This window comes from Manis javanica, chromosome 5 (genome assembly GCF_040802235.1).
Source record: "Manis javanica isolate MJ-LG chromosome 5, MJ_LKY, whole genome shotgun sequence".
NCBI classification, from domain to species: Eukaryota; Metazoa; Chordata; class Mammalia; order Pholidota; family Manidae; genus Manis; species Manis javanica.
This window is the reverse complement of record NC_133160.1, coordinates 169,195,017-169,222,930: the sequence shown is the minus strand read 5'-3', so window position 1 is coordinate 169,222,930 and position 27,914 is coordinate 169,195,017. Positions and strand designations below refer to the sequence as shown.

Genomic DNA, 27,914 nt, shown 5'->3' with positions numbered 1-27,914 from the left:
GGCGGGCAGGGCAGACACTGCCCCTGGCCAAGAGGTGGTGCCGGGAGCTGCTCCCTGGAAGAGGGTCATCAACTACGGGGAACACCAGTTCTGCTCTCCGTAGCTCAAACGTCACATATGTTTCAGGACAAGTGTGGACACCTGTTCATTCTCATGCATATACAAGATTTATTTTAAGTAAAGAAAAGAAGAGGCCAGTTTATTTCATCAAAGGTCTTTATTTCGGCTGCTTCAGTACCTTGACTGGCTACTCCCCAGCACTGAACACGGCCAGGCATTTCTGAGCACTGGGAATGGATGCTGCAGGTTCTGTTTCGTAGTCCCAGTGGAGTCCGGCGAGACCCTTACGCACTCACCCACAGCCCACTACACAGGCAAGCTGCGGGGCCCAAGGCTCAGCGAGGACATTCCGCTCAGAGCCACCACTGTGCCCGCCTCCCACCCGTGGAGTCGGTGGAGCCTTGACCACGTGACCGGGCAGGCTGCTCTGCACGGCCCAGGATCTGCTCGGCCCAGGATTGGCAAGCAGCTGTCAGGCCTTAGCAGCTGCCCAATAAATAAGAATTGCTCTTGTTGAGTTTACACAGCAGCACATTTGGCTCTTTGAAAAACAAATCTAACACAGAAGTAAATAAGGGGCCCAGGAGTGCTTGGATAGTGGGTGGAGAGAGAGTTTCCTCTGTAAAGTGCTCTTGAGAACAAAGGGATCCTAGTCTAGCCGGGCACACCAGCTTCCCTGAAAGGCCAGGGTCATGGGTTGAGACTGCATGCAATTTCCAGGGACACCTGGCATCCAGAGGGGACAGAGCTAAAGCAGCCAGGCTGGGGGGTGTGAGTGCACTACACACAACAAAGGTCTCCAAAGGCCTGTGTCTGCACACGTGAGAGCACACGCACGTACATACACGCACACGCACACACCTGGCATTTAGTGTTGTGCCGTCTGGCTGGGTGGCCACACAGGGTGGGAAAAGGCCCTGACAGCAACATGCATGGACACCTCCTCAGGCCAGGGCACGTCCTCACACCGCAGACAGGAAGGGGAAAAAGAAGAAATTGAAGGCGAACTTGACGGCATCATGCACGGTGCTGCGCCAGTCGTTTTTGACCTTCACGTGCCGCCTGGCAGGCGAGAGCTGGGCCATGCAGTTGAGGCAGCTGATGGCCTTGAGCTCGAAGACGGGCCACTTGCTGCCCAGGCGGCCCTCGAGGATGGTGCTGAACTCGATGAGGCTGCCCTGGCGTAGGTTGAGCAGCACACCCTTGAACTCGCTGCTGGCCCGCAGCACGATGTCCTTGGTGATGTCATCCTCCTCCGGGCTGCGGGAGCCATTGGTGCCTCTGTAAGGCATGCCCACTGTGATCTCGAACTTGTACCGGTCGAACTTCTTGATGTGGCAGGGGTGCTTGGCCAGCAGCTTGAGGCGGCAGAGCTCCTCCTCCGCTGTGGACGTGTTGCCGGGGCTGCAGGAGGGGTAGGCCTCGCCGTACAGGCAGCGCATCCAGTCGCCAATGAAGAACGGGAGCATGTTGATGGCCGACTCGGCGCTGTTGTCGATCTCCGTCACCCGTACGTATTTGAAGCGGCCCATCCACGTGACCCTGTGGCCCTCCAGGTGGCTGCACAGGATCTGGGTGCGCGCCATGTTGGTCTCCTTCCAGGCCCGGGGCCCGCACAGGAAGCCGTACTGCTGCCAGGTCAGCGTGGAATTGTAGACCTTCATGCCCTCTGACCGGTACACATAGAACCAGCAGAAAAGTACGATGGCCGTGATCCACACCAGGATGAGCTTGACAATGGAGCTCCGCGTCAGGGACTTGACCATCTCCACCACGGAGAAGTTGGCCTTGGTCCACCAGCGGAACAGCAGGGGAATGCTGCAGAGCACCATGGTGACGGCGATCTTGGTGAGCTCCAGGGACAGGAACCAGCGGGCAAACTGCACCACGCCCATCAGTGCCAGGCCAGCCACCAGGACGGGGAGGGCGAAGAGGAAGAGGAAATAGCCGACGGTGGCACGGACCAGCCCGAGGCTGGTGGACTCGAGCAGGATGACCGTAGAGAGCTCGCACCACATGAAGCACACCAGATAGGGGACCAGGTAGCAGTAGGTGCCCTTGAAGCTCCTCAGCTGGGCCATGCGCAGGAAGAGGTAGAGCAGGTAGATATAGAGCAGGCAGGGGAGGCTGGCGTTCAAGACGGCGAAGTGGCCGATGGGCACGGTGAAGAAGGTGTGGCCCAGGAGCTTCAGGTAGTGCCAGTTGAAGGGCACAGTGGGCAGGAGGGACAGCAGGCCGGCAGCTGCCTCGGTCACCAGGGCCCTCCTGGTGTAGGGCTCAGCGCAGGTGTTCAGGCTCATGTAGCTGGCGACAGTGAAGAACACAGACACGAGGGCCAGCTCCGAGCAGGGGATGCAGTCCTTGCTGGCGATGGGGAAGGAGAAGATGACAAAGAAGACGGAGAGCAGGAAGTGGACGTAGGGCTCCAGGTGGTTCCAGCCAAAGTTCGCCTCGGCCTGCTCCACATCCAGCTCGGGCTGGAAGCGCAGCAGCAGGCCGGTGAGGCTGCGGAAGCTCTCCCAGGCCTTGCCGTCCTGGAAGACCTTGAGGGTGCAGATGACCATGGAGACGAAGGACAGGTAGAAGACGACCAGCGGCACGACAAAGGCGAAGAAGTCGACGGTCAGGTTGCTGATGATGAAGAAGAAGATGAGGGCGTTGATGTGGTGGGTGGGGACGATGGTGGACAGCCAGTGCATGCCCGCCCGGGAGGCCATGTCAATCAGATACTCCTTGATTTCTGTGATGGCGTGCAAGGGGTACTTGACCACCTGGGGAGGGATGAAGACAGGGCGTCGGAGCCAAGCCAGGGCAGGAGCCCCCTCACGGCATCTTATCACCCTCGTCAACCACGCCAGCTCTGGGCAAGTGAACAAGTGGCCCCTGCTGTGTTCCCACCACAGCTGTGCCCCAGCAGGGCTCCCACCTGGAACACCCGCTCCACACAGCAAAGTCCTCTGTGCTCTACAGTCCACACGGCCCCTCCCTCCACCTACCCAGTCCCCCCTTGGGCTCCTGAAGCCCGAGCCCACTCCCCTCCCACCTGGGCCGGACTCCAGGTCTCCTGCCAGGGTCCCCACACTCCCCCGTGCCCCAGCCAGCACCTGGAGGATTGCACCTGGCTCCCTCCTCCCGCTGCAAAGGGCTCACACTTGTAGACCCAACAGAGCCCTGGAATGCCAGGGTGGGAGCCAGGCTTGTGGCTCGGCTAACCCCAGCGGCAAGGACCTCGCCGCCCAAGCCCCGGCTCCCCACCCGATAAGGGGGAGAGGAGCTCTAAGCAGCCCCAGGAGTGGCAGTGGGTGGATAGGCTCCAGAAAGGAGAGTTCAGGGCAAACATAATCTCAGGGCCTCAGCACACCTGTACTGAATGGAGATGATTCAACTATTGCAGCCAGATGAGGCACCTTTGCCAGTGGCAGGAGACCCTGAGAAGCCGCTGCCTGCCCCCACGTACCCGCATACCGCGCTCAGAACAGATACACAACCCCCACAGCCATGTTCCCAGGCAGCCCCTGTTCCCTGCCTTGGGTCCCGCTTCCCAATCTGCACCCAGTGCAAAGGGCAGAGGGAACCCTTAGCCTTCACCACAGCAAAGGAGGAATGAAGGATTGTGCAGGAGGCGGCAGGGGCTATTCTGCCATCCAGGGCAGACCCCACACCTGCCGGGCTTTCTGGGAAGTCCCAGAGTCTATCAACCCCGCCAGGGCTCAGGGGCATCAGGAGAGAGGCTGCAGGGAACAAAAAGAGAGAGTGGCTATGACACTTGTGGGACCAGACCACACCGGGGAGTGGGCACTTGGGGATCAGCCAGGCATGAGGGCAGGGACACCTGGCTGTGTGCCCAGAGCCCATCCGAGAGGCTCCAAGGTGGAGCCCCTGCACCACCCAGATGAGGGGGCAGCACGGCCGCGGCCTGTGCCCTCAGGACAGGCTCTCCCTGCCTGCCCCACTGGAGGACCGAGGGGAGGACTGGCCAAGGAGGAGGGATCCCGGGTGAGCGTAATCAAGTGACAACCCAAGATGTGGCCATCATATGCCAGAAGCCTTGGGTGTCCACGCCAGATGCCCAGAGCACCTGGGAGCAGCTGGGAGAGCCCTCCACTGATGAGCGGGACCTGGGCTCACAAGGGAAGCCACTTGCCAACACGTACGCTTGCAGGCCCGTCTATGTGCAAAGAGCTGCTCCCCTTCTAGTGTGTCTGTGGTTCTCCACTTGTTTATGATAAGCAAGAAAATGAACAGGTGAATACAAGCTAACGACCCCCCTGGCTCACCGGGGCTGGCAGTCCCTGGAGGCCCACGCCTGCCTGGAAGAGCAGCAGGGAACACCGGGCACCGACATGTGAGCCGTGGCGGTTTTTCTGACGCGTGCCGGATGGTGTCGGCCTCCACCTGCCCATGGAGGCGCTGGCGCCATCTGACCAGGGACTTCTCTCCTGCTAAGGTCCCAACTCAGCCCCCAGGAAGTTCCCACCCAAGGCCCCCTGAACTGTGGGACTAGAAACCTTTCTGTAGAGACAGTCCAAACAAATTAGAATCACTCTTCTTCGAGCAGCAACAAGATTTTTTTAAAACGAGCAGTTCTATAAAGGACCGTGAAGAGTGCTCTGCGAGGTCTGAGGTCATCAGCCTTTCAGCTGATGTAAGGAAGCAAGAGCAGTGAGTGCTTCCGCCCGGGCAGACGGCTCAAGGGCCGAGCTGTGCCTGATCAGGCTGAGAAAGCCAACCTCAACTAGATTCTGCCCAAGCCTGAGGGAAGACATTCACACGTTGGCCTTTCCAATGATTTTATGTGAAAACAGTTGGGATTTTTAAGTACTACTAAATTTAATTTTACAAGGGTTTCATCTGTCACGAAAAGCTCAGAGAAGAGCTTGGAGTATGGAACATTTTTGTGGGAGTCACAATAGCTCACAAAGAGGCGTCTGTCATTTCTCACCCTGGGTGCCGAAGGCCTCCCCAAATCATGCTGCCCTCTCTGTTTTCCATGAGGCTATTTAAAGCTAGAACACTTTTAGTTTTAGGAGATGCCTGCTATGATTCATTTTCTCTCTTTTGCACAAGACTTTTAACAAGACAAAGCTGTAAAGGAATCAAAGTGTTCTGACAGTTTCAAAAACTGAAAGGAAACACAGAGCCTTGTTTATTTCTTGTCAGAATATTTTAAATCTCTCCCTTCCAAAAAGAAGGTTCAGATATCTTACAGCACTGAGTGTATTGCCCATAAGCAGGTGACATAATATACTGTAAACCAGGGTCCCTTTGAAAGCAGGCATTCTTAGTAGTTACACCAGGTCAGTGTACACCCAGCTGGCCTGAGGGTTCTCCAATTTACCCTTTCACCTTTGACCCTCACTGGCACACGGGAGCGCCTCCTCTTTGCCAAGAACCACGGCAAGCGCTCCATCTTCTTTCTCTCTTGTTAATATGGAAGCTGGTGGCACGTGTCCGTGAACACACCTGCCTCCACGTGGGCCTTTGATAAAAGCAGACCTTCCTCGGTCAGGTTCCGTGGGCATCCTGGCCCTGCCTCTCAGGACCTTCACCCTGGACCCACCACGGGACCTCAGGGGACTGTCCCTCAGCTCTGGTCCTGAACAGGCCATCTTCCACCACTCTGGCCGCAGTGTCTCCTACCCCACTCAGAGGGCAGCCTGGTCTGCGCCTCCTATCGGGGCTCCCAGCTGAGCTGTCTTGACATGGGGGGCTTTCCAGCACACTTCCTGCCCCCCCACTCCCAGCCGCTGGTGGCTAAGCTGTCACCTGCCCCAACCCTGACTCGCCAGCCCACTCTACCACCCTGATGGGAGATCCCACTCGTTCCTCGTCAGCTGGGGACACACACAAGCCAAGGCATTCTAGGATGGCTCATGCCACATGCTCGGGGCCCCTTATGCTGGCTTTGCCCCCACCGGCCACTTGTGCTGGTAGGCCTGCCGGGAAGGATAACCAGACTCTCGGAGGTCTTGGTGTTCTCTGCGAAGTGAGATAGGGACACAATTCAGCCCCCGAGCTGAACTGGGGAAACCCCACGTGAGGGCAGTATGGCCGCGTCATCCTGCCGCCAAGTCTCAACCCAGTGACCAGTAGAGCAAAAGCTGTCACAACAGGGGCGTGACCGGCCAGTCCTCGCTTGCTGGATATGTGTTTGCTCTGTGCTCACTCCTGGTCATCTCCTGCTGCTCGCTGGCCAACAGTGGTGGCCGGAGTGTGCCCTTTCCTTCAGGCGGGCCCACAGTCACCTCCTCGCCACTCTGCGCACCTCACAGCCACCTCGCTCCCCGAGGCCCACAGCCCCAGATCGGCAGGTGCCCCTGCTGGGCCTCCAGGTCTCCTCAACACTGGCACTTTGTGTTCGGGAGAACACCTTCGAGAAACTGACCTCCATTCTGTGCCGTAAACCGGCCATTTTCAAAATGACAAAGTCAAAGACTCCAGCACCTGGCACCCTGCTCCCTACATGGCGTTTTGCAGAGGGAGACACAAGAAGGGGGCCGTGCTCATGTATCACCACTGGGACAGGACGGGCCTCCACAGGGACAGGTGGCCCAGCCCCAGAAGGCTCCTGTGCTGGGCCGGGACCTCCCACCCGCGCCCTCCCGGGAAGTGACGGGCACTGCAGGGCGGGTGGGTGCCCGGTGCTCACCTTCAGGCGCAGGGGCAGGTCCTCGGGGCTCCTGCCCGCCAGCTCGTCGTCGTCGTCGTCCTGCAGGAACAGGTTGGTGGGGATGATGCCTTTGGCATACTTCTTGGTGATCTCCACGAAGTCATCCAGCGCTACGTAGCTCTTGGCTGGAGCACAGAAGAGAATGGCGCTGGGTGGGTCCACACCGCAAGCATACCGTCCCCGCATGGATGGCGACGCAGGGCAGGGGCAGGGGCTAAGCTGCGAGATGCCGAGCAATGTTGGGGAGCAAGTCTGTCTGTCCTGGACGGAAGGGCGAGGGCAGGCAGATGGGAGGGAAGGCAGAGAGAGCCTTCAGGGGCAGCCTCCACCCGGGCCCCTGGCCTCGGAGACATGCTGTCCCTCTAGTGAAGCACCCCCTCCCTAGATCTCCAAGCCCAGGGCCTGCCTGCCCAGCTAAACCGCACCGACCCTTCAGCCACCTTCACCAGCACCTCTCCCTCAGCCACGGCTTCTCACAGCACTGGGGGCAGGCAGCCTGCAGCCCCTCCCAACCGCTCTATTCAACACATGAGTGATGGGTGAGCAAACCCCACATGTGCCCAAGTCTGGGCTCCTAGCCTGGTGGGGTGGGGGTCACACTGAACAAGCCTGGACGCTCACCAATGGTCAGCCCACGTCAGAGCTCCCCTCCTGGCAGCAGAGAGGGGAGGAGGCCGGGACATGCAGTGAGGGCACCGACACAAGCGACACCACCATGAACAGGACACGGGTGTGGGGCTGGGCCTGCTGCGCCTGCCCTTCACCAGCTATTTTCTGAGGCCTGCATGGGGAGCTGCACTCTCAGTGCTGGGGGCACAGAAGACAGCACTCTATGTGAGGCATGACCAAGGGGACACAGGGCATCAGCCCCTGGGTGAGTGCCAGGGGAGGCAGCTGGCCCCGAGACAACTGGGGACATGGCAGGACACACAGGCGAGTGGCCCAGCAGGGGCTGTGCACGTGGGGCCATCAGGGGCGTCTGGCACCCCACTGGCCATCAAGGCAGCCAGTGTGGGCCTGGTGGGGGTCTGAGGGCGGATTGCTGGGCAGCGCCGACACCCAGTCCTGGGGCGGGAAAGCCGTGGGAAGAGCGGCCACCTCCATCCATGCTTGAGGGACTCCATCGGACCAGGACAGGGAAGTGCCCCCGGTGAGCTGGACAGAGCCGCTCTGATGAGATGACAGTGGGGAGAGAACTCGGGGTGCTGACTCGGGTGCCCTTTCTGGGAGTTCCACTGGAAGGGAGAGCAGGGAAGGAGAGACAGCTGTGGGGATGAGGGGTCCAGAGAGGGTTTCGTCCTTTTTCTGAGGTGAGAAGACAGCACACGTTCCTAAACCACTGGGACTGTTCCAGTGGTGATGCGGGAGGGACAAGGGCCAGGGCCATGTCTTTGAGGGGAGAGCTGCTCCGGCAGGCTGCCACCAGGCTGGACCCAGGGGACAGGGCTGCCCACACCTGCCACAGAGGCCTGGGGAGGGCACATCTCCACCCCGCTCTCACGAGGATGGGCAGCAGGGCCAGCCATGGACCAGTCTGCGTGAGCCTGGCATGTGATTTTCCCATTTGACCCCATAACATTCGAGCCGTTACTCGGCCCACAGGAAGTGCTGATGTGGTCAGTCACCAAATCCCCGGGGTGGAGAAGGCCAAGCGGGGCAGGCCTGGCGTTCCACTGCTCAGAGCTCCTGCAAGGGTGTTTCAGGGGCGCTGACAGCCTCCCAGGCTCCATCCCCAGGGCACTCCTCACCCCAGAGTCTGACCCCAGCCCCCAGCACCTCTGGGGCTGAGAAACTTCTCAGAAGGCCTGGACTTCCCAGGAAGGAGTGGACGCAGTCCCAGGGGAGAGGTGCCACCATATGGCCAAGGGGCTGCGAGCACGGGGCTGCCAGCCGTACTCACATTCGCTGCTGACGAGGCGCTCCAGCACCCGCCTCTGCTTCTGCAGGGACCTGGGAACGGGGCCTGGCTGCGCTCCTCCATCTGCGGGCGACAGAATGGATGGTCAAGGCAGGCTGTTCCCACCATGCCCTGCAGCCCTCCAGAGACCTGCCCACATGCTCCGGGGGCATCCGAGTGCCGGGGACAGCAGAGCCCAGGGCCTGCACACAGCCCTTGATGGGCACTGTGAGGGCCGCTCCTCTGGGCAACCACCTCTCAGCCACGAGGGCAACGCAGTGGCCCGCAGGGACCCCCATCCCTGCAGAGTACCAGCTCCCACCCCCAACACCCGGCAAAGCCCATGCCCTTTAGGGATACATCAGAGCACTGGACAGACACACCGTGCTCTCTGGGCAGTGTAACCTGTCCCCAGACACTTTGCTGGCATTGTCCTTGGCACAAATATTCCCTGGAATAGACTCAGCACCCCCTTCCCCTATCTTCCCAGCCCTGGTTCTGGAAGGGAAGGGTGACCTCTGAGCCGACTGACACTGGCCTTCTGTCACCATCCGCCTGCTGCACACCCCACCCAGCACGCAGCGTGGGGCTCTTCCCACGGGCCTTTGTGGGGTGGGTCAGGCAGGGGCTGGACAAGGACAGACAGTGACAACAGGAGGAGGAGGCCCAGGGCCGAGGGCGCCCAGACGAGCTGGAATTAGCCCGGGGGGCCCCGTGGGGTCCTGGCAGAAATCCACTTTCTGACCGGCTGGAGGCAGACGCTCCAGTGCTGGCAGAGGAAAGTCAGTGGGGCCCAGAAAACGGGGAGGCCACGCCGGTCTCAGAGGAGCACTCTTCTGCCCCGTTTGTCCCTCCAGATGGCTGCCCACTGGGTCAGAGGCTGGGGGTGCTGCAGAGGCTGCTAAAGAGGCCCACCTGGCGATGCCGCTGGAGACACCGCCCACTTGGTGTCCCCGGAGCTTCGGGGACACGGGGATGCAGGGACCCTGGTTCCTGCCCACACCTGTCCCTCTCCCCCCACCCTGTTCCTGGAGAAGGGGCAGGACACCCTAGAATGAGGTCTGTGGCTGTGCCTGTGGGCAGAAGCGGGTGGAGCCCCGAGGGGCAGAGGGGGCAGGGGGAACCACAGGGGAGCTGCTGGGAGCCCGACGGTGGGCTGCGTCCCGGGCATGGCTTAGGAAGGGGACCCCGAGGACAGGAGGACACCCCAGGAGGGCCCTCCCTACGTCCTCACAGGAAGCCTGTAGGGGCTCCCGGGCTCCTACAGGTAAGCCCCCCCCGAGTGCCGAGAGCAGGGGCCCGGAGGGCCGGCCCGCGGCAGGGCACCGTACCGTGTTCGTTGACCTGGCCCACATTCTCCAGCAGCTCTGACACGGCCACCTGCTTCTTCTTCTTGGGGTTGAGCTTCCAGTACATGAGCAGGGCCGCCTTCCGCACGGCCCGCTCCAGGTCGGTCTCGGAGGAGAGCCGCCTCACCTCCTGCTCGTTCTCTGAGGTGATGCCTGAGGAACAGGGAGCATCAGAGGCCTCGTCCCGCCCGGCAGCTGCTGCTGCGGCTCCCAGCCAGGCCCGAAGGCGCTTGGTGAGAGGCTTTGCAGGCATCTTTGTACCGGAGCAGAAATGGACACTTGGCCAAGAAGGGCACAGGCCCAATCCCTGCTGGCGCCCACCCTCCAGGGCCGAGGAGGCACTGGGTACGGCCTTCCTCTGCTGCCAGTTCACTCCCCTGCTGTCCCCATCTTCCAGATGGAGAAACTGAGGCACACAGGGGTGTCCTGACTTGCCGAAGGCCGCGGTGTCAGAGACAGGGAGAGCCAGCCTCACTGCAGACCCCGGCCCAGGAGCCCCACAGCACCTCACAGGCACCGTCGCGCCTGAGCAGCCAGGACTTCCCTTCACCCCAACTTCCAGGGACCTCAGTATGCCCTTCCCACAGGGCAGCAAGACTTGCAATAGGAGATTGGATTTTCTGTCCTTTTAAACATTTTCCAAGTTTTCCACCTGAGCACGTTTCTTTTATGATCAGAAAGCACTCAAAGTGGGAACATGGGGGTGTGGAGCAGGGGCACCCCAGCCTGGCTCCCCCGGCCCCCCACTGACACACCCTCCACTCGCTGGTCCTGACTGGGCTGCCTTCCAGCCTCTGGGAGCCACAGACTCCGACAAGCTGGCTGGGCAGTGACTCGCTCCGGCCAGGCAAGGCCGTCCTGCATTCTCTGGAACGGGGAGCTGGTTTGGTGAGAAGTTCTGACTAACAGCCACCACCACTCCGTTTTCAAGGGCCAAAGCCAAAGAAAACAGATTCTACGTAACCAATGTGACTCTTAAGAACATTATGACACAAAACCAGAAGGAAATACACTCAAGTACGAGGCACTTCTCCCTGTATTCCAGGGCTGTGGGGCATTTCATCTTTACATTTTTTATATTGTCCAGGTTTCCCATGATAAGCATAAAACTTCTACCACGTGGGGGAAACAGTTATTAAAAAAAAAAACCCTTTAGGACAGATGCACCCACTCTCCCGGGAGCCTTGCACCTTCAGAAAGCGCACTGCTCCAGACCCCAGGGAGGGACCGTGCCCCGGGCAGCAAGGCAGTCTGAGCAAGTCTCCCCGGCCTGCAGCCCCCAAAACGTTCTGCCCAGACCAGACGGCAAGGCAGTCCAGGAAGTTCCATCCTGACCTCTGGCACGTTCTCCAGCTTTATCACGGTGCTGCTGACCCCTCACTGGCTCCAGGACCTATTCCTCAAGCGGGATGGGAACCCAGAAGGTATATACTTGTGGACACCGACACCCGCTGAAGAGAACGAAACGGCTGTGTTTGCAAAATACCCCACGTCATAAACGTCTAGATGACAAAGCCACCAGTGGAACAGAAATGACACTCGGCTCCCTGGGGCGCCGCCACCAAGCTTCCTGCTGCTCTTATCTGAGCTGCTAAGTCAGCAAGCTGCACCGCACCACTCAGGCGGCTGCTCCCAGCCTCACAAGAACCCACCTTTTCTGTCCGCCAGGCACCGGCGAAGAAGCTTGACGGGCTCGTGCCTGCCCTGCTTGGCGGCGAGGATCAGCCAGTCCACGGCAGTGCAGTTATTGAGTTCTTCGTCCACACTGCTGGCTAGCTGCAGGTAGTGCTTCCCCACCTGCAAGCGAGACCCATGCAGGCTGTGCTCTGCATTGGCCTCCACACGAAGCACCCAGGGCTCCTACTCACATCTGGGCCCACACTGCTTCCCCTAGCCGGGCCACCTTGGGTCTTAGACCGTCCCCTGGCCCATGCTTCTGGCCGAACCCCTCTTCACCCCTTTATCCCCCAGGCCAAGAAGAAAGGTAGCAGGAACAGGGTCGCCCAGGTGTCTACACTAGGCTGGGTCTCCCAGACCCTCAGGGCACTTGCTCCACATGTGACTGTGGGGAGGGCGTGGCACCCCCTCCACCCGACAGGCAGGAAGCAGGGAAGGCCTCCTGGAGGAGGTGATGCCTAAGACTATGTGTGAGCTGGACACGGGAGAGGAACACGTGCTCCCCAGAGTGGGTAAGGAAAATAGCACAGCAGACGTAGAAACAGAGCCAATCTGCAGGGCGCCGGCTCGTCCACAGGCTGCGAGGCTCAGTCAGGCCCGCAGCGCAGAGGCCGAGGCTGGGCCTCCCCAGGACCCAAGGGTTCTCACCTCCGTCTGTGCCTTGGGGTCCCCAGCCTTGGCCTTCTCCAGGATTTCTTCAAAGGGGGTTTCCCTGCCCCTCTTCTCAGGCCCTTTAACACAGGTTAAAACAGACGGATGTCACAAAGCCTCTCCTCGGCACTTGTCAGAAGAGCGGAGGGGACAGCAGGAGGGGGCTGCAGGCTTACAGCAGCTCCCCAGGTTAAAGTCCAGGTCAGGGGCGGCTGCAGAGAGAACATGCCGGAGAGCTGCCTTCCAGCAGCGCGGACAGAAGACCCTTCAGGAGCGGTTCTCAGCAGCAGCTCCAGTCTTTGGGCAGGAGGCAGGCGAAGGACGAGGGTGGGAGCAGGTTTGGGCCTGCGTGCACTGGGGCTCTAGAAAGAGCCGAGGGCTCCGGTTTGAAAGCCCCTGACCTAAATAACGGACCTGCACACCAAGGCCCAGCCGCCAATCAACACGCCTAATTATGGCTTCCAAGACCGCAGTCTACACACACGGCTCTTGGAGGCCATAATCAGCGCTCGCACGTATGATATACAGGCTTATCACAGTGAATCAGAACAACTTCCCACGATGCTCTGCAGTGAAATTCACCATCAGCAGCTCAGAAATGCCCTTGAGGGGATGCACTCAGGGTGCCGGGCCTCTAGGTTGCTCCCCACGCCCCCTCATCCCACGGAACGGGCCACAGACCACTCTGCATCGCTCCTCGGGGTCACTCCCCAGCGCAGGCCCCCCTGCCAGAGCAGTAGGCCCAGGCAGTCATGAGGCACCACTTCCCAAAACGCCGTCCCGGGCAGTAAGAGCCTCATGTAACCACAACCGTAACCAGCACTGGGCAGCATAACAGCAAAACTGCTTTTGAAAAAATCCTTTACCGGTCCCTTTCTTTGATTTATGCAACCATTAATCTGGGGCCCATGCCCGGCTCTACAGCTGCCCCACCTTGGCAGTGCCCATGGGATGGGGTAGAGGTGTGGCCAGCTACAGGGTAGCTGCTTATTAGAGATTAACAGACCCTTACCTCCGAGTTAAGGGAACACCCACAGCCGCCCGATGACCAGCCTTCCCTACCCGTGCATCCAGGGCTTTCCCAGAACCAGGTCCACCAGGCTCAGAGCCAGCTGGGCCCCAGCCAGGGCTGCCTGCCTGCGTTAGGGGCGCCCGAGTCTTTCTCTGGGACAGAGGACTCCAGGAGGCAGGAGGGGCAGTGGCCTAAGGCAACACAGCCTTCCAGGTTCAAAAGTGGAGGTCACACCCACTGTGGAGGGCACAGGTGCTCTTGGTGACAGCTCAGCAAACACGATGACACCCTCCTGCGGAGCTCAGACTGGGCTTTCTCGCCAAGGTGCTTGGGAACCTTCCCGGCAGTGGCCTCAGGGCCCAGACACCTGCCCCCTCCCTAGGTGCTTCCCAAGTCTTCAAGGTCATCTCTCCCTTCCGGCTGCTGCCACACCCCCTCCAGCCCTGGAAGGTACATTCTGGCCTAGGCTCAGACTTAAGAGAACTGGGGGATGCAAACCCTGCAGGCTGCAAGCCAGGCCCTTCCTGCAGGCTCCCGGGGAGGGCAAGCAGGCAGAGAAACCCGAGCCGCGCGGATCTGCCTTGAGCATGACGGTGCCTTGCGACCTAGCGGGAGCCACTTTCAGTCCAATCGTTCTGTCTACCCAACAGAACAGTTTATGAAGGCTGAAACACTTGGTGTTGTGACTGGTCCAGAGCTGGCATTCCCAGTGTCCCTCCCCACTTCCCTCCCTCACTGACCCCAGGTCCTTTGCTGCATTTCCCAGCGCAATGCTGGGCACCTCTCGCAAGTTCACGACTCTTTTTTCTCGACTAACTGAATTCATGAGCCCACATTCATTTTTTTATATCAAGATAAAGAAGATTCAAGCATACATCTCTTGACTGATTACTTAATCAGTTATGATTAATTTTTCACAGCAGTCAGTGAATGACCTGACATTTCAACAGGGGTCCCAGCAGAGTCCCCCGGAACCTGCTCCGCACCTTCTTTATTACTCTGCTCTCCACTTGGCATGGGTAGAAATACTTCTACAATCACTCAGATGTCGGGCTCATGTTGCAGATCAGAGGGTTTTCCATCTAAGTAGGAGCCTTCGCGCAGGTCGCAGGCAAACTCCACTGGGCTCACTACTCCACACAACACGTACGTCCAGAAGCTGGCTGCCTAAGTGTGGCACCGAGGGCCACGGAACACACTGTTCTTTGCATACTCCACCACCATTCCTGACGTTTTTGGTAACAACCTTGATGTCCCCTTAGGGGACCCACCCTCCTGCACCCTGGGTTGAGTGGCACTGCCCTTCATCCCATGCTTCAGGGTGCAGCACGTCCACCTGAGGGCTCCATCTCCCTGAACACAGTGCCTGGCACAGGGGTGGGTGCAGACTCAAGCCAGGCTAGCGGGGCTGTGAACTGTGGGCCAACAGCTTTCTCCTGCTGGACCTCAGATGCCAGCTTGGGGCCCCAGAGGGCTGCTATGAGGGGACCCCACCAGAGGGTGAGGTCACACAGGACAGCAGAGCTGGGGAGACCTGATCACATCATCTGAGCCCCTGGATCCAGTGCACTCTAGACACCACAGCTGTATGAGATTGATAAAAGCCCCTGGAGTCCAGATTCAGTGCAGGAGTAAAAGAAGTAAACAACTGCCCTGGGAGGCGAGCACTGTGAACACACACACACACACACACACACACACACTTTTAAACTCCCACTGAATTAGTAAGTGACCCTTCCTTCTCTCCTGACGCCTGCAGGATGCTGGGCCCTCCCCCCGGCAGGGCGCATCACTGTCTTCTTGCTGGAACCTGGCCTGTCATTTCTCAGCTCCCACCAGTCTTTATGTGGACAGCCTGTGTTCAGGGGGTCTGAGCCATCCCCACTCCCAGCTGCCAGCATGGCGCCAGACAGGGCAGCTCAGCACACTGAACAGACATGGGAGGACGGACGGAAGGGCCGAGGGCAGGGCCTGTGCCTCCATCCGGCCCCCACACCCTAGTGCAGGCGCGCGGCACAGACTCGGCACAGTGATTGGACCACCAAGTCCGACTCCCCCAGTTTGAGCAGGTACTTTGGAGAGATGGCAGAGGATGATGAGCCTGTTTGCTCCCATTCACTGAGAGCGCTGGGACCACGCAGGCCGGTGAGCTGGGAGGCCTCCGGCTGCCCTTCCCCACAGCCCCGAGGCTCCCGCCAGCTCCCACCGCCCACGGGGCTCTCCCAGACAGCTGGGGACCAGGAAGAAGTGGCCCTCCACCTTCATAGACTGCTACGATCTGGATATGCTGAAGTGAATTTTTTGAATTGTTGAATGCTTGCCAAAAGCTCTTAAAAGAACAGTGCCATCTGAGACATGTAGTAAACAGGACGCAATACTCCTTGCTCTAAGGGGGCAGCTGCCACCTCTTACTTCCTAACTCGCTGGCCCTGGACACCTCAGCCTCCCAGAGGCCCCGGTCCTCCCAGGACACCCACCACGTGGGACTGCAGTGAAGGGGAAGGGGGACGGGAGCCAAGGCCCACCGTGTGTCCTGGATGGCCGAAGCCAGAGCACAGGGTGGGGCCTCCTCACACAGGCTGCTGGGTCTTCCTACACCAAGGGCTGCCATCAGCCTTCATGACCCTGACCCAGGTTCTTGTGAACAAAAGAGGTGAACAATCCTTACAATCCCATCTCTTCCCCAGGCTGGCTGAGCTCAAGCATGGGGGTCCCAGCTATGAAGTGCACCCTGCCGACAGGCCCCAGGCAGGGGTAGTAGCCTCAGCCCTCTCCTCACTGACCAGCAGACACTGACCGAGCACTGGCTCCACACCAGTCTGAGTGCCAGTTGCTGAGAGCACCGTGCTAACTGAGGCAGGACTCCTGCTCTCTTGGCTGCCCTAGGGTCAGGCAAGGACAGTCACATTCCATCAGTGCAGGTCTGGGGGCTGTGGAGGTGTCACAGGGATCATCAATCCTGATGGAAGGGACTTCCTGGAGGAGGTGGCATCTGAGGCTTGGAACGCAGGTGGCATCTGAAGGCACCAAGCCAAGTTGCCAAAGGTCCTGGAAACCACTGCACCCGAGAAACTCATCTGTCCTCACGACAGGTCATCCTGCCATGCAGGGGTGATGGCATGGGCACGGCAAGACGGACCAGGGTAACATCACGTGTGTGAGCAGCTCCTAAGTTATCAAGGCGAGCCCCTTGGTGGATAAGAACCATGTCATTCACTGCCGGGACATGTCCCCAGGACAGCAGGGCCTTGGAGCTCTGCACCCCTCACACCCATGTCTATTCTGGCTCTGCCCCCACTCAGCCCCCTTCCCCACTGGGAACCGCCCTCCAGGCACCCCCAGAGGCTCTAGCCGGAGACCTGGACATCAGCCTTGCCTCTCCTGCCCCCTGCGCTCTCACGGCCACCCCCACACAGAGGCCAGGGTGGCTTCTTTAACACCACTCCTCTGATCTAAATCCTCGAACGCTCCCATGGACATGATTCTCCTACCTGACCCTCTAGACCTCTCTGAGGCTGGCTGGCCTCTTGAGCTGCGCCTTGACCCCTGCCATCAGTCCTGGCACCCTGAGCGCCCAGCACAGCCCGCACCTTCTTCACTTACTCCCCCAGCAGCTCCTCTGGAGAGGGAGCCCTGCCTGTCTTGGCACATGGCTGGGCAGGCCCTGGTCAGCCCTGGGTGAACACCTCCTGGCAGGCTGTGCCTCCACCCAAGGGTCCCAGTCACCAGCCTCCTCCGGGGCCCTGTGGTCGCCAAAATGCTGGCCTGGCTCTGACAGCTGGGAGGTCTCTCGGACTGGGCAGTCCTGCTGGCTTGCAATCTGCTGCGACCCACCCGGGTCAGCACAGAGGGCACCTCCTCGGGCCCAACAACGCCAGTCGTCCCCAGCACAGTGCTCGCCTCCCAGGGCAGTTGTTTACTTCTTTTACTCCTGCACTGGGGCCAGCCGACGAGCCAGGCACAAGTCCCTTGCTTTGCTCATGCACAGGGTGCCGCTCTGCACCCGCACCAGAGCTTCCCGAGGTGCTGGACCCATGGGGTGCACCACCACGGAGCTGTCCCGGCGGCCCGCCTTGGAGGTGAGCTCGGGGCAAAGGCTGTGCTCAACCTCGAATGCACCCATCCAGCTGGGGCCCCGGGTCATCTACTTCACCTCTTTCCCTGGGTTCCTCATCTGGAAAAATTGGAGAAGTGAGTGAATGCAGAGAACAACCCAAAGCAGGTTGGAAAGGATCCTTTCAACGCTCTCCTTGTAGCCTATGGTGCTTAACTGATGCTCGTTACACCTTTGCTCGATGGACAGGTGACCAAATTAATTAAAACTTACTGAAAAGCCCCTTGTGGGGCAGCTGTAGGCAGTGTGGGCCAGTAAGGCAGGGCCTGCGGTGTCCACATCAATGACTGGTGATGGACGCAGAGCCTCTGGGAAAGCGACACAGCAGGGGGCCAGTCCCCAGGGCTGCCAACCTGGCCAGTGCCCACTCTCCTCTCCCTCCCCTTGGGGGCACAAGCCAGAGACCACACGTGTTTCCTGGCTCTTGTCTGAAACTTACAGTCTGAACTCTGTCCTCCGAGGGCTGCTTTGCGTCACCCAGATTGAAACCACACGCGCCTGACCGGGTCTCTATGCTTGCCACCAGGAGGCATCCTTGGCTGGGCCACGATGCCGGGGTCAGACCCGCTTGCCGGCCTCAGAGACAAAGTGGAGGATGTGGTGAGCTTTTCAGGAGATGCGAAGATCAGAAGGGCCCAAGGACAGAGGACTTCTGGGCCCCCTGGGTGCTAGTCCAGTGCGACCTGCAATGGGGCCCTCAGGCTCACTTCACGCAGAGCCCAGAGATCCCCAGAACTCTGTGGGGAGGCGGCCAGTGTTGCAGCAAAGACTGGGGCCAGCTGTGTACTCGTCACTCAGCAGCTGGTCACACGGGCAAGTCTGTGCCTTGGTTTCCTCACCTCCAGATGGGGACAAGAGAGCTTCCCTCCCAGGCTGCTGTGAGAGTTCAGATCCGGCCCCTGGGAAGCCCTGAGGACAGGGCCAGCACACAGCGGTACACACAACAGGCGAACACAGCGGGCGCTCATCACGGGCAAGGGGCCTCTGCATGCAGGGCATTGCTGGGCTGGGGGTAATCATCTCAAGCAGCGGCTTCCAGGGGCAAAACAAAACGACAGAGGCTGGGTGAGCTGGAGAAAGGGGAAGTGAGGGGTGACCAGGTGACAGTGGGGGCTGGGATGCCCTCAACTCTCCAGACCACCTGGGGAAGGCCTGGGAATAAGGAAGGAGACCTCACAGTGTCCACCCCGCAGTGGAGGAGGCGGCGAGGAGAGCCTGCCCTCCTGCCCTCCTGGCCCCTGCACACCTGCACACCCACACACGTGCAGTTCTGGCACAAGCCTCCCTCAGGGCAAGAAGAAATCTGACACACATGCAAGCCCCCAAACGCACGCAGCCTTGAGATGATGCAAGACCAGTCCCCGAAGAGGAGTTCCGGGGTGTGCTGACATGCAAGGTGGCGCCCCTGGAGGAGAGGCTGGAATAGCGCCAGGAGGCCCGGATGCTTGCTGACATTCATGAGGCATATTAACGCACAAACCATCTCTGTGCACCACCACCATGCCGGGTGCCCACAGCGGTGAAGGGCCATGACTCAGAACTGCACCAACCGTGGGGGGCTTCTGCACGCACCAAGGCCCAGAGCACAGGGCCCCACGTGGTCAGGGTGATCGTGCCCACTTCTCAGATGCAGAAACAGGCTCAGGGGGGCTGCCGACTCCCTCAGGAGGACACGGCTCAAGGCCAGCAGCCAAGCGGAGAGTCACACAGCAGCCTGCCTCTGGCCCCTCCTGGGCCACCTCCTGAGGTGGACCAGCCCCTGACATTCAGCAGGTAACAGGTCCTGTGACAGATGCGTGCTCGGAGAGACAGGACAGGAATGTTCTGGAACAACCGGCATGGGAGCCAGAGAGCGTTTCACACGCTGCAGGTTCCCACCACAAAGTCACTAAGTCACCCTATCTGCCTGTGAGTGGTATTCATTTTTTAAATAAAAGAAACAGAATTGGGACTATCAGACCATAACATGCACAGTAAGGCAAAGCATTGTTCTGCAAATTTCCATTCCCACTGAGTGTGAGTGTGCAGGTGTGCCAGTCCAGGGCATGTGTGTCTCCTGCTGGGTTCAAGGTCGTGCAGAGGCAGTGCCCAGAGCTGGATAGGGTTCCGGCAGGTGGAGATGGTGGACAGAGGTCCTCATGCAGTAAATGGAGGTGGGGAAGCTTGGAGGCAGACCTGGGGGCCCTGGAAGGGTCTCTGTGTGCAGGAAGGAGGGGGCGGTGGCCCAGAAGAAGTGAGGAGCTGCTGCTCTGCCCCCTGTCAGTGATACAGCCACTGGCCTCCCTTTGCAGGGCTGGCTGCTGGGCAGACAGACGACGCATCAAATGGGTAAATCACTGGAAGAGCAACCCTGATCTGGCTGCGTCTTCCCCAAACACCAGAGCCAGAGGCCGGGCTCCCCACTTCAAGCGTCTGTGGACCTCACAGTGGGGTGTGGGCCTTCCCACTCATGACAGCCCCTAAAGCATGAGGGAACCTCTCAGACAAGGCTTGTCACACCCCACGCCCACTCCTGCCCCCAGCTCACTCCTGATGCATCTCAAGTGCAGGCCCTTGCCCCTTCCTGGCCCCTCACCGCCGCATCACTCAGGAGGTCTAGGGCACTCTCTACCCTTCCCCCACCCCAGGCAAGGCCATTTCCTCCCCTGGCCTCCCCCTGGGCTAAGCCTTGCTCAGGTATCGTCTCTTCCCAGAAAGCAGGCCCCAGGTCCAGGGCCACCTCTGTGCTTCCCAGACCCCAGGCTTCCCTCTGCTCCCCACGAGACTGTGGACTCCTTGGGGACAGGCACAGGTTTGTCATGCCCATGGCCACCTGGCACAAAGGGCTGTGCTCCGTGAGCAGGGGGTGGACGAAGGAGGCATCAAACCAGAGCGCCCCTCCCCCAAGTCCGTGAGGTGCCGGCACCGTGACCAGCTGTCCTGTCCTACCTGGTCATCACACTGCCTCACCTTTACTCCTGGGCGGCTGAGAACAGAAAGCTGAAGAGGCTCATGAGTGCCCAGAGAGGGAAAACCCTTAGCAGCCCGGCCCCAGGAAAGAGGAGGGCACTGGGGGCCCGATTACAGGCCCACGTACATCCCGGGGTGCGTGGCAGCCAGGAGTGGCCATGTGGGCCCCCAGACCAAATGGCCCCTGAGGAGTGGCCCCAGGGCACAGGGGACAGCCGGGCCTCTCTGAGCGCTGTGCAGGGCCAAAGCTGGGTGGGGAGCCTCCTTCCCCATGCAGACTGCCTGGTACCAACTGCCCACGAGCCCAGGCTGTGAGCAAACTGGAGCTGGAGCCAGCAGATTATAAATAAAATAAGGGAATGTGACGTCTGCTACAACCCAAGTTTATGAACGAATGGGCAGAGCCTGCTATGCAAGTGGGAGCCCAAGGGCCAGGGGTGGGGCTGGGGGCCTGAACCTCAGGAGAACCCTCGCAGGGGGGCCTGGTCCATGTGCTCGCCCCGCTTCCACAGTATGGCCCTGGGCAGGCCCCATCCCCATCCCCTTACCCATGCCAGCCACTCTTTCTTGGCTCCTGGCACGCTGGGCCCGGGGCATGGCTGAGGCAGCTGTGTCTCCCACATCTGGTGCAGGTCCAATTTGGGATCCAGGAGCTCGGGGCACCCCACTCTTCTGCTCCACTGAGGCAGTGGCACTGAGCTGTGAGCAGGCCTGGGGCTGTGGTGGTGGTGGAGGCTGTGGCCCAGAGGGGCTCCCGGGAGGGGCACTGGAATCCATCCTGCTGGCAAAAAGAGCCTCAGGTCAGACACACACAGAACAACCAAGCCCGGCCTCTAATTTTTGGCAGGGGAGGCTGGGGAGAAACAGGGCTGCCCAACACTCTTAGGGCATCTTTCTCAACCTCACAGTAGCTGCCCCAAGACTGTTCCATTTCACAGATGAAGAAATTGAGGGAGAAACTCCCACAAGGCCATCTGGCTCAACAGGTCCTGAGCTCAGGCCTTGAGTCTCCGCCTCGCCAGGCACGAGCCCTGTGGCCTCATGCATCCTCCTCAGGAGCGGTGGGGATGACGGGATGTTGGGAGGATCAGTGAGATGTGCCACACGGAATGCTGAGCCCAGGGCCCAGCTGGGGCGGCTGAACGGTGCCTCCAAATCCATGCCCACCCCAAATCTAGGGAGGTGGCCCCCTATTTGGGAAAAGGGGCCTCTGCAGATGTAATTAAGGACCTGGAGATGAGATCATCCTGGATTAGGGTGGGCTTTAATCCAATGACCGGTGTCCTTATAGGAGGACAAAGGACACAGAGGAGAAGGCCCCATGAAGACAGAGGGAGAGACTGGAGAGGTGCAGCTCAGGCCAAGGGACCGAGGCGTGCCAGCCGCACCAGAGGCCAGGAGACAGGCACAGAAGGGCTCGCCCCACATGGCACCAGCCCTGCTGACTGCTTGGTTTGGGACTTCTGCCTCCAGAACTGAGACACAATAAATTTCTCTTGTTTGAAGCCACCAAGTTTCTGGTAATTTCTTACATAAACTGTAGGAAACGAATACACTGGCACAGAGTAAAGGTTAAATAATGTGAGAAGGGGAGGGCAGGGGAGAGGCCTGGAGGGAGTGGGGAGGGGAACAGCTGGTGGGGCCAGATTTAGGCAGACCTGCCAACCCCGAAGCCTTCCACGCCAGGCCCGAACCACTGAACTGCAGCAGACTCGACAGTAGAGATCCTGTGACACTCTAATGACAGGAGAGAGAGGGCTTGATTTGATGTTAAAGGGCTGTGCGTGCTGTGCAGCAACAAGCAAGACCTCCACAAGCCCCGGGATCCTGAACCTGGGGCCCTGGATGGGTTTTGGGGGACACGGACCCCTGAACCTGTCAGAACCAGGTGTGCACTGTGTGTGTGGTGGGGGAGCCAGGAGGGCCTCTTGCCAGATTCCCAGAGGATCCTGTGACCCTCCCCAGACTCAGTGTCATGTCCATCCTTTCCGCTGGGATGTAACAGCAGGAAGAGGCTGGTAATGAGGAAACCTGGCTCCCAACCCTAACCTGCCAGGGCTGCCATGCCCTTGGCTCTATGCCCATCAGCACTGTGACCCTGAGCAGGCCATGCCCCTCTCTGCACCTCAGTTTCATCAGTCACCCCAGGCTCAGAGGCCCTGAGAGGACCAGAGGTGAGACGGGAGTCCGTGAGCTACACCATGGGGCTAGGTTCCCCGGCATCCCCAAATGGCCAGCTGCAAGCACCAAGCCTGCCAGAGCTGGCACCTGACGAAGTTTCTGGAGACTGGTGTCATGAGAAGAGCTGGGGGTGGCGAGGCACCATAAGCCTGTCCCCAGGGGCCACACAGCCATGTCTGCCCCATCTCTGGCTACAAGTGAGTCCTAGAGACAGGATCTGTGTCCGCCAAAGAACCCTGCAGATTGCAATCTGGACATTCCTCCCTCAGAGCAACTAAGCCCTTACTTTAAAACATCCCTCCCAAGGGCCCCCGGTGCAAACCCACAGGATGGGCAAGCCATGCGAGTATGCAGGAAATCAACAGGATGGTGGGTGCTATTTGCCAACTCCAGACTTTCAGGACCCAGAGAGGCGACTCCTGTAAGATTCCTCCGTGAGCTGCATGTGCAGACCACGGTGAGGCACTCAGCCCAAGACGCGGTGCACAGAACCTGGCGGCTCAGCCGGCCTGCCCCTATAGCTCCTGGGGCCCCAGCATCAAGTGCCGCCTTGGAATGGCAGTGGGCAGCGCCCCCTCATGAGAGTGGACTTATGCCAGGGCACCTGTCATCATGACAGCAGCACACCTGTGCCTGGAGCGTGCTCCATCCTTCCCGCATATCTTCTTGGGGTTCTTCATGTGGCCCGTGAGGACACTCAGGTCCAGAAAGGTGGGGCTCCTGCTCAAGGCCGTGCAGCTCAGGGTCTGAGGTGGAGTTCAAATCCAAGATCCAATCGGAACCCCCAGCCTCCACGCCTCTGATCTTGCAGTCCTCTTCCTGGAATGCTCTTCTGCCCTCCCATCCCAATCCCAGCCTTCGATTCAAGTCCAGGGCCCAACTCGCCTTCCTGGGGGCTTCCCAGAGGTCTCTGCTGAGTCCCATCCCATCACCTGCTCTCAGATAAATACACAGCATGTAGGTGTCTCTCCGTCAGAGGTGGGTAAGAGACGCTCATCTGTCTCCCCCTCTATCAGGAGACCTGAGTCAGGGCTGTCCCTGAACAAAAGGACATGATTTTACCACTGGAAGCAACATGGGGAGTGAGTGGCAGTTCTACCACTTACCTGGAGCCACTTAACCCCACGGTGCCACAGTTTCTCCATCTGTGAAATGGGGATAACACCTCTCATGTAGGGGTGCCATTGGGATGAAAGGTGTGAAGAGAATGCAATCTCTTGTAGTCGGCAGCGGGAGCTACAGGGGCAAACTAGAAAGCGTTAAAAAACGCCCAGCCCATTTCTCACAGGTGCTAAATAAAGGCATATTCAAGAGAGAAACCCCTTATAATAGGAATTCTAGGAAAATGCAGTTCTGGCTGGCCTGTTGGACTGTTATGATCAAAATAAAACTGTTTAAAGGAAAACATCTAGTTAGGAAGAATGAGTGAATAAAATCAGACTCATTTTCAGGTGTCCTGAGAGTCAGCCTAGCCCCTGTTGGGTCAAAGGCCTTGTTGCTTTAAAGCAAATAACAGGACTCACTGCCAGGGTTGTGTCACAGAAAGAATCGCAGCCAGTCTCCTGGTGGGAAGACCTGCCTGGTGTCTGCTCCTTCCTTCTCTGACAAGTCTTCTTGCTGGCGACACTGGGAGCCCCATTCGCCTGCAGTCCCTGCCCCCCTGCCTGGCACTCATCAGGGCAGCCTGGCTTTAGGGCGCAGCACTGGGCAGGGAACAGCCTACCTGATCTTGCTGCATGACCCCAAACAGGCTCCCGCCAGGCATCCAGAGGCAGAACAGGGCTGCCCTCCAGCCCCAGCTCCAAGACTCTCCCACCCACCTACAAGTGGGGCATCAGCCCCAGCTGCCGCCTGATGGCCAGAGTGCTGGCTTAGAACCCAGCATTGTGGAAGGTCAAGAGAGCAGAGTGGCGGGCATTCTTTCCATGCGAGCACTAAGGCATATTTCTATCCCATCCAAACACAAACTGCCAACACCAAGAAGCTGAGCTGAGGGGCTGCCACCCTGGACAGGGCTGCACAGACAGGGACCACGTGTGGCCTTCTGCCTCCACACACTGTGCCTCGCTCAGGCCAGCCCCGCCCCTGAAACAAGCCTCCGCTGCGGGAAGCCTTAAAGGTGCTCCAGCGCCCTCTGACCAGAGAGAGCCTCTACTACTAGGATCCCAGCCCTGGGGAGTAACCAGGGTCACACACAGGTTTCACTCAAGGTCACAGCCACACTTTCCGGCACCATCCAGCAAGGGCAGATATGGAAATTACGGTCCCACTATAGGGAAATGTTGGGATAAGACTGTTGCACAGGATTTAAAGCAGCAGGAGATGCCGTCATGAGTCTCCAGAATGAAAACAAAATTACCTGAAAAGATGGAATAAAATGCTCCCCAAAATGTTAATAGTGACTATCTCAGGTAGAGGGATTATGGGTGGTTTTATTTTATGCGTGGTTTTATTTTACTTTTTCTAAGTGTACTTCCTTAATTTTCTATAATGAATGTGCAAGGTTTTTGTAATTAAAGTAAGTTATTTTAAAACATATTTGTGATGGAGCCCCGGCCTGTGGATCCTAGTGTCTGGGGTATCTGCTTGGCCTGGCCCTGCCCAGCCCCCTGGCACAGGGCTGATCCTCAAGACAAGGGCACAAAGCCCTTGGAGACTCCCAGGTACCTATTTTTGCTCCAGAGTATTAAGGGCCAAACCAAGGAACACTCTGGCTCCACCCGATGTGCCAAGTTCACAGGAACAAAAGGGGAGTCAAGCTGGGAATGCCCCAGGCAGTGACCATGGGCAGCCATGAGTGTCTCCCCTGTGGCCGAGCACCCATGAGTCTGGCCTGGGAGGGTCAGCAGGCATGGACAGTGGGCTGATCCTGCACCAGGCACTGTGCGGTGCCTCCCTGCGCCAGAAAGACCTCCTAAAGGGCCGGCCTTCGAGCAGCCCAGTCTGGATGGGAAAGGGACACCTAAACAGACAGCCACAGCGACAGAGCTGCGCTTGCTTGGGCTGTTAGCACAGAGGGGGCTCACTTGGTTTCAGAAAGGGGGCAGGGTGGTAAGGATTCTGGAAGAGAGGCCTTGACTAGCTTTCAACACAAACAGGCTTGAGCCCACGAGTGGGGAGGGAGTTTGGGAATCATTAATTTCTGTTCTGACAGGTGGAACTTTCTGGGGAACCTGGCCCAGCCCTTTAGGAGGTGAAGGAGCCCTGTCCTCTGTCCCCACTTTTTGCACTTGATTCCAGCAGGGGCCTGCCCAGGAGAAAAGGCAGTGGAGGGGGAGGGAGCAGCAGCATGGCCAGGAGGGAAGTGACCAGTGGGGAGAGGACACAGGAAGGAGAGGCTGAGTGGGCAGCCAGCAGGGGCAGTCCCAGGGCCTGAGCATTGGAACCAGAGTTTAGCCGAGGGCTAGACGGAAGTGCAGAGAAGGGAAGTGACAGTTGAGAACCATCAGGGCTGTGTGGGGACAGGATGGGGAAAATAGGAAGGAAGTGGGCAGCTGTCCAGGGGACAGGTGAGGAGGCCTGGCCCAGGGCAGAGCATCACCATTGAGTGGGGGAGCAGAGGTGGCCTGGTTTGTGGCTGGGTGCCACTTTCTGAGATGGGGACTGGGAAGGGGGAAGGAGCCATATAAAGCATAAAGCCTTCTTTCTATTATGATTCTTCTTATCACCACCACCAGAGACCAAGTGGTCTCTGTCCTACAGCAAAGGCATTTGGGTGGGCAGGACTGAGCAGGGTTCCCTGCGACCAGCCCCAAAGGCCTGTCCTGCTCTGCCTGGGAAGGGAAGGGGAAGCCTACAGGGGAACCCCTCCCCCTACCCTTCCATCCAGGGAAAAAGGGTGTGATGTTTCCCTGAGTCCAGACAGAGGCCCATCTGCTGGGTGGGGCGGACGGGGGAGGGTGGGGAGGAAAAGGGAGGAGGTATATAAAGGTGCCTTTCTCTACATCCCTGGTCAGATGCCAAGGGGCTCCCAGGAGAATCACAGCCCCTTGCAGAGGGGACAGTACAGTGCCAAGTGTGGCCTCCTGACTTCCACTGGCATGGCTCCCTCACCAGGGCTGCAGTGAGGGTGGGCGGGCAGCCAGCACGGAGGAGGGTGTCCAGGGCACGGCTCGAGTGATGGGTCCCAGCAGAAAGAAAAGCCCTTTGCAAACCCACCAAATGCCAAGGGTCATTGTCCAAGGTGAGGAAAGGCGAGCGCTAGCTCTGAGCGCCTGGATGAGTGGGTGGGAGTAGTTGGGGGTCTGGCCAGAGGACACCCACCAGGCTCTGCCCAGATCCAACCCAGATAAGCATCCTGCAAATGGGACTGTAATTCCTACCCTTATGAAACCACTGGGAGAGCTAAATAGTGTACCAATGGTAGTTCCTTGGAATTTCTTAATATCAAGTGCAAAAAGTGGGGACAGAGGACAGGGCTCCTTCACCCCCTAAAGGGCTGGGCCAGGTTCCCCAGAAAGCTCCACTTGTCAGAACAGAAATTAATGACTCCCAAGGCCTGATTCATACCAGGCAGGGCCCAGGGCCACCCCCACCTTATTGAGGAGCCCCAGGGAGTGCATAACTGCCTCACAGATTCTAAGCGGGCTGTGGGGGCTTCAGCCTGACCCAGACAGAGGCTGCCCCCTGGGGAGGGATGCGGTCCCACTGGGGAACTGAGCTTCCATCATACCCCCGCAGTTCCCACCTGGGGGCCGATATCTTCCACAGGCCAGGGGGCACTGAAGGCTGTCCTGGGTCCTGCCAAGGCCGGAGAACGGCCGCGGGGGAGGGGACATGACGGGGCAACTCCGGGACTGGGCAGTGGGGCGCAGGAAGGGACGCCCCTTGCCAGCCGCTGGTCCCCCCCACCAACCCCCACCATGAGCCACCTGTCCCTCGTGGCTGTTTTCCCGCCCGCAATGGGGTTTCGCAGCGAGCCTAGCGGATGTGACAGTGCTCGACAGTGCTCGGAGCACGCGACGGGTCCGGGCTGGGGCCAGGGGGCTCGCACACCCAAGGAAGACCCGACCCATGTCCAGGCCGGGATCGCCGTGGCCGTCGCGGAGCGGGCGGGACATCTGCCCTCCAACTTCTGGGAACAAATGCAGGGGCCGTTGGGACCAGCCGCCCATCCGCTCAGAAGGGGAAACTGAGGCTTGAGACCGGTGGCGCCTCCCGCCTCTCCCCAGCCCCCAACGCGGCCGAAGTACTCACCGGCCGGAGAGCGGGTCGACAACACCCCCGGGCCTCCCAGTCCGCCTTAAAGTTGCCCGAGAGGAGAAACGCGCGCCGGGGACGGAGGGGAACCGCCAGGACAGTGCGGGCGGTGCTGGCTACAGCTGGAGCTGGGCGGGGGGCGGAGCCATGGGCGG

The 27,914-nt window shown here is 59.4% G+C and overlaps 1 protein-coding gene across 2 annotated transcripts; it reads right to left on the bottom strand.

Moving 5' to 3' along the window:
- Positions 1–198: 198 nt before the first annotated feature.
- Positions 199–27,914, bottom strand: WFS1 (wolframin ER transmembrane glycoprotein). Of its 2 annotated transcripts, none has more exons than XM_017680502.3 (8): positions 27,757–27,914; positions 20,928–21,157; positions 12,302–12,384; positions 11,629–11,773; positions 9,959–10,129; positions 8,631–8,711; positions 6,710–6,855; positions 199–2,831 (listed from the first exon to the last, which is right to left on the bottom strand). In XM_017680502.3, exons 2-8 carry the CDS (start codon positions 21,154–21,156, stop codon positions 1,023–1,025), a joined length of 2,664 nt encoding a protein of 887 aa, XP_017535991.3. In that variant the 5' UTR covers position 21,157; positions 27,757–27,914; the 3' UTR covers positions 199–1,022. The 2 variants fall into 2 exon arrangements, with proteins under 2 accessions (XP_017535991.3, XP_017535992.3); XM_017680503.3 differs by having other exon boundaries at positions 20,928–21,160; positions 27,757–27,906.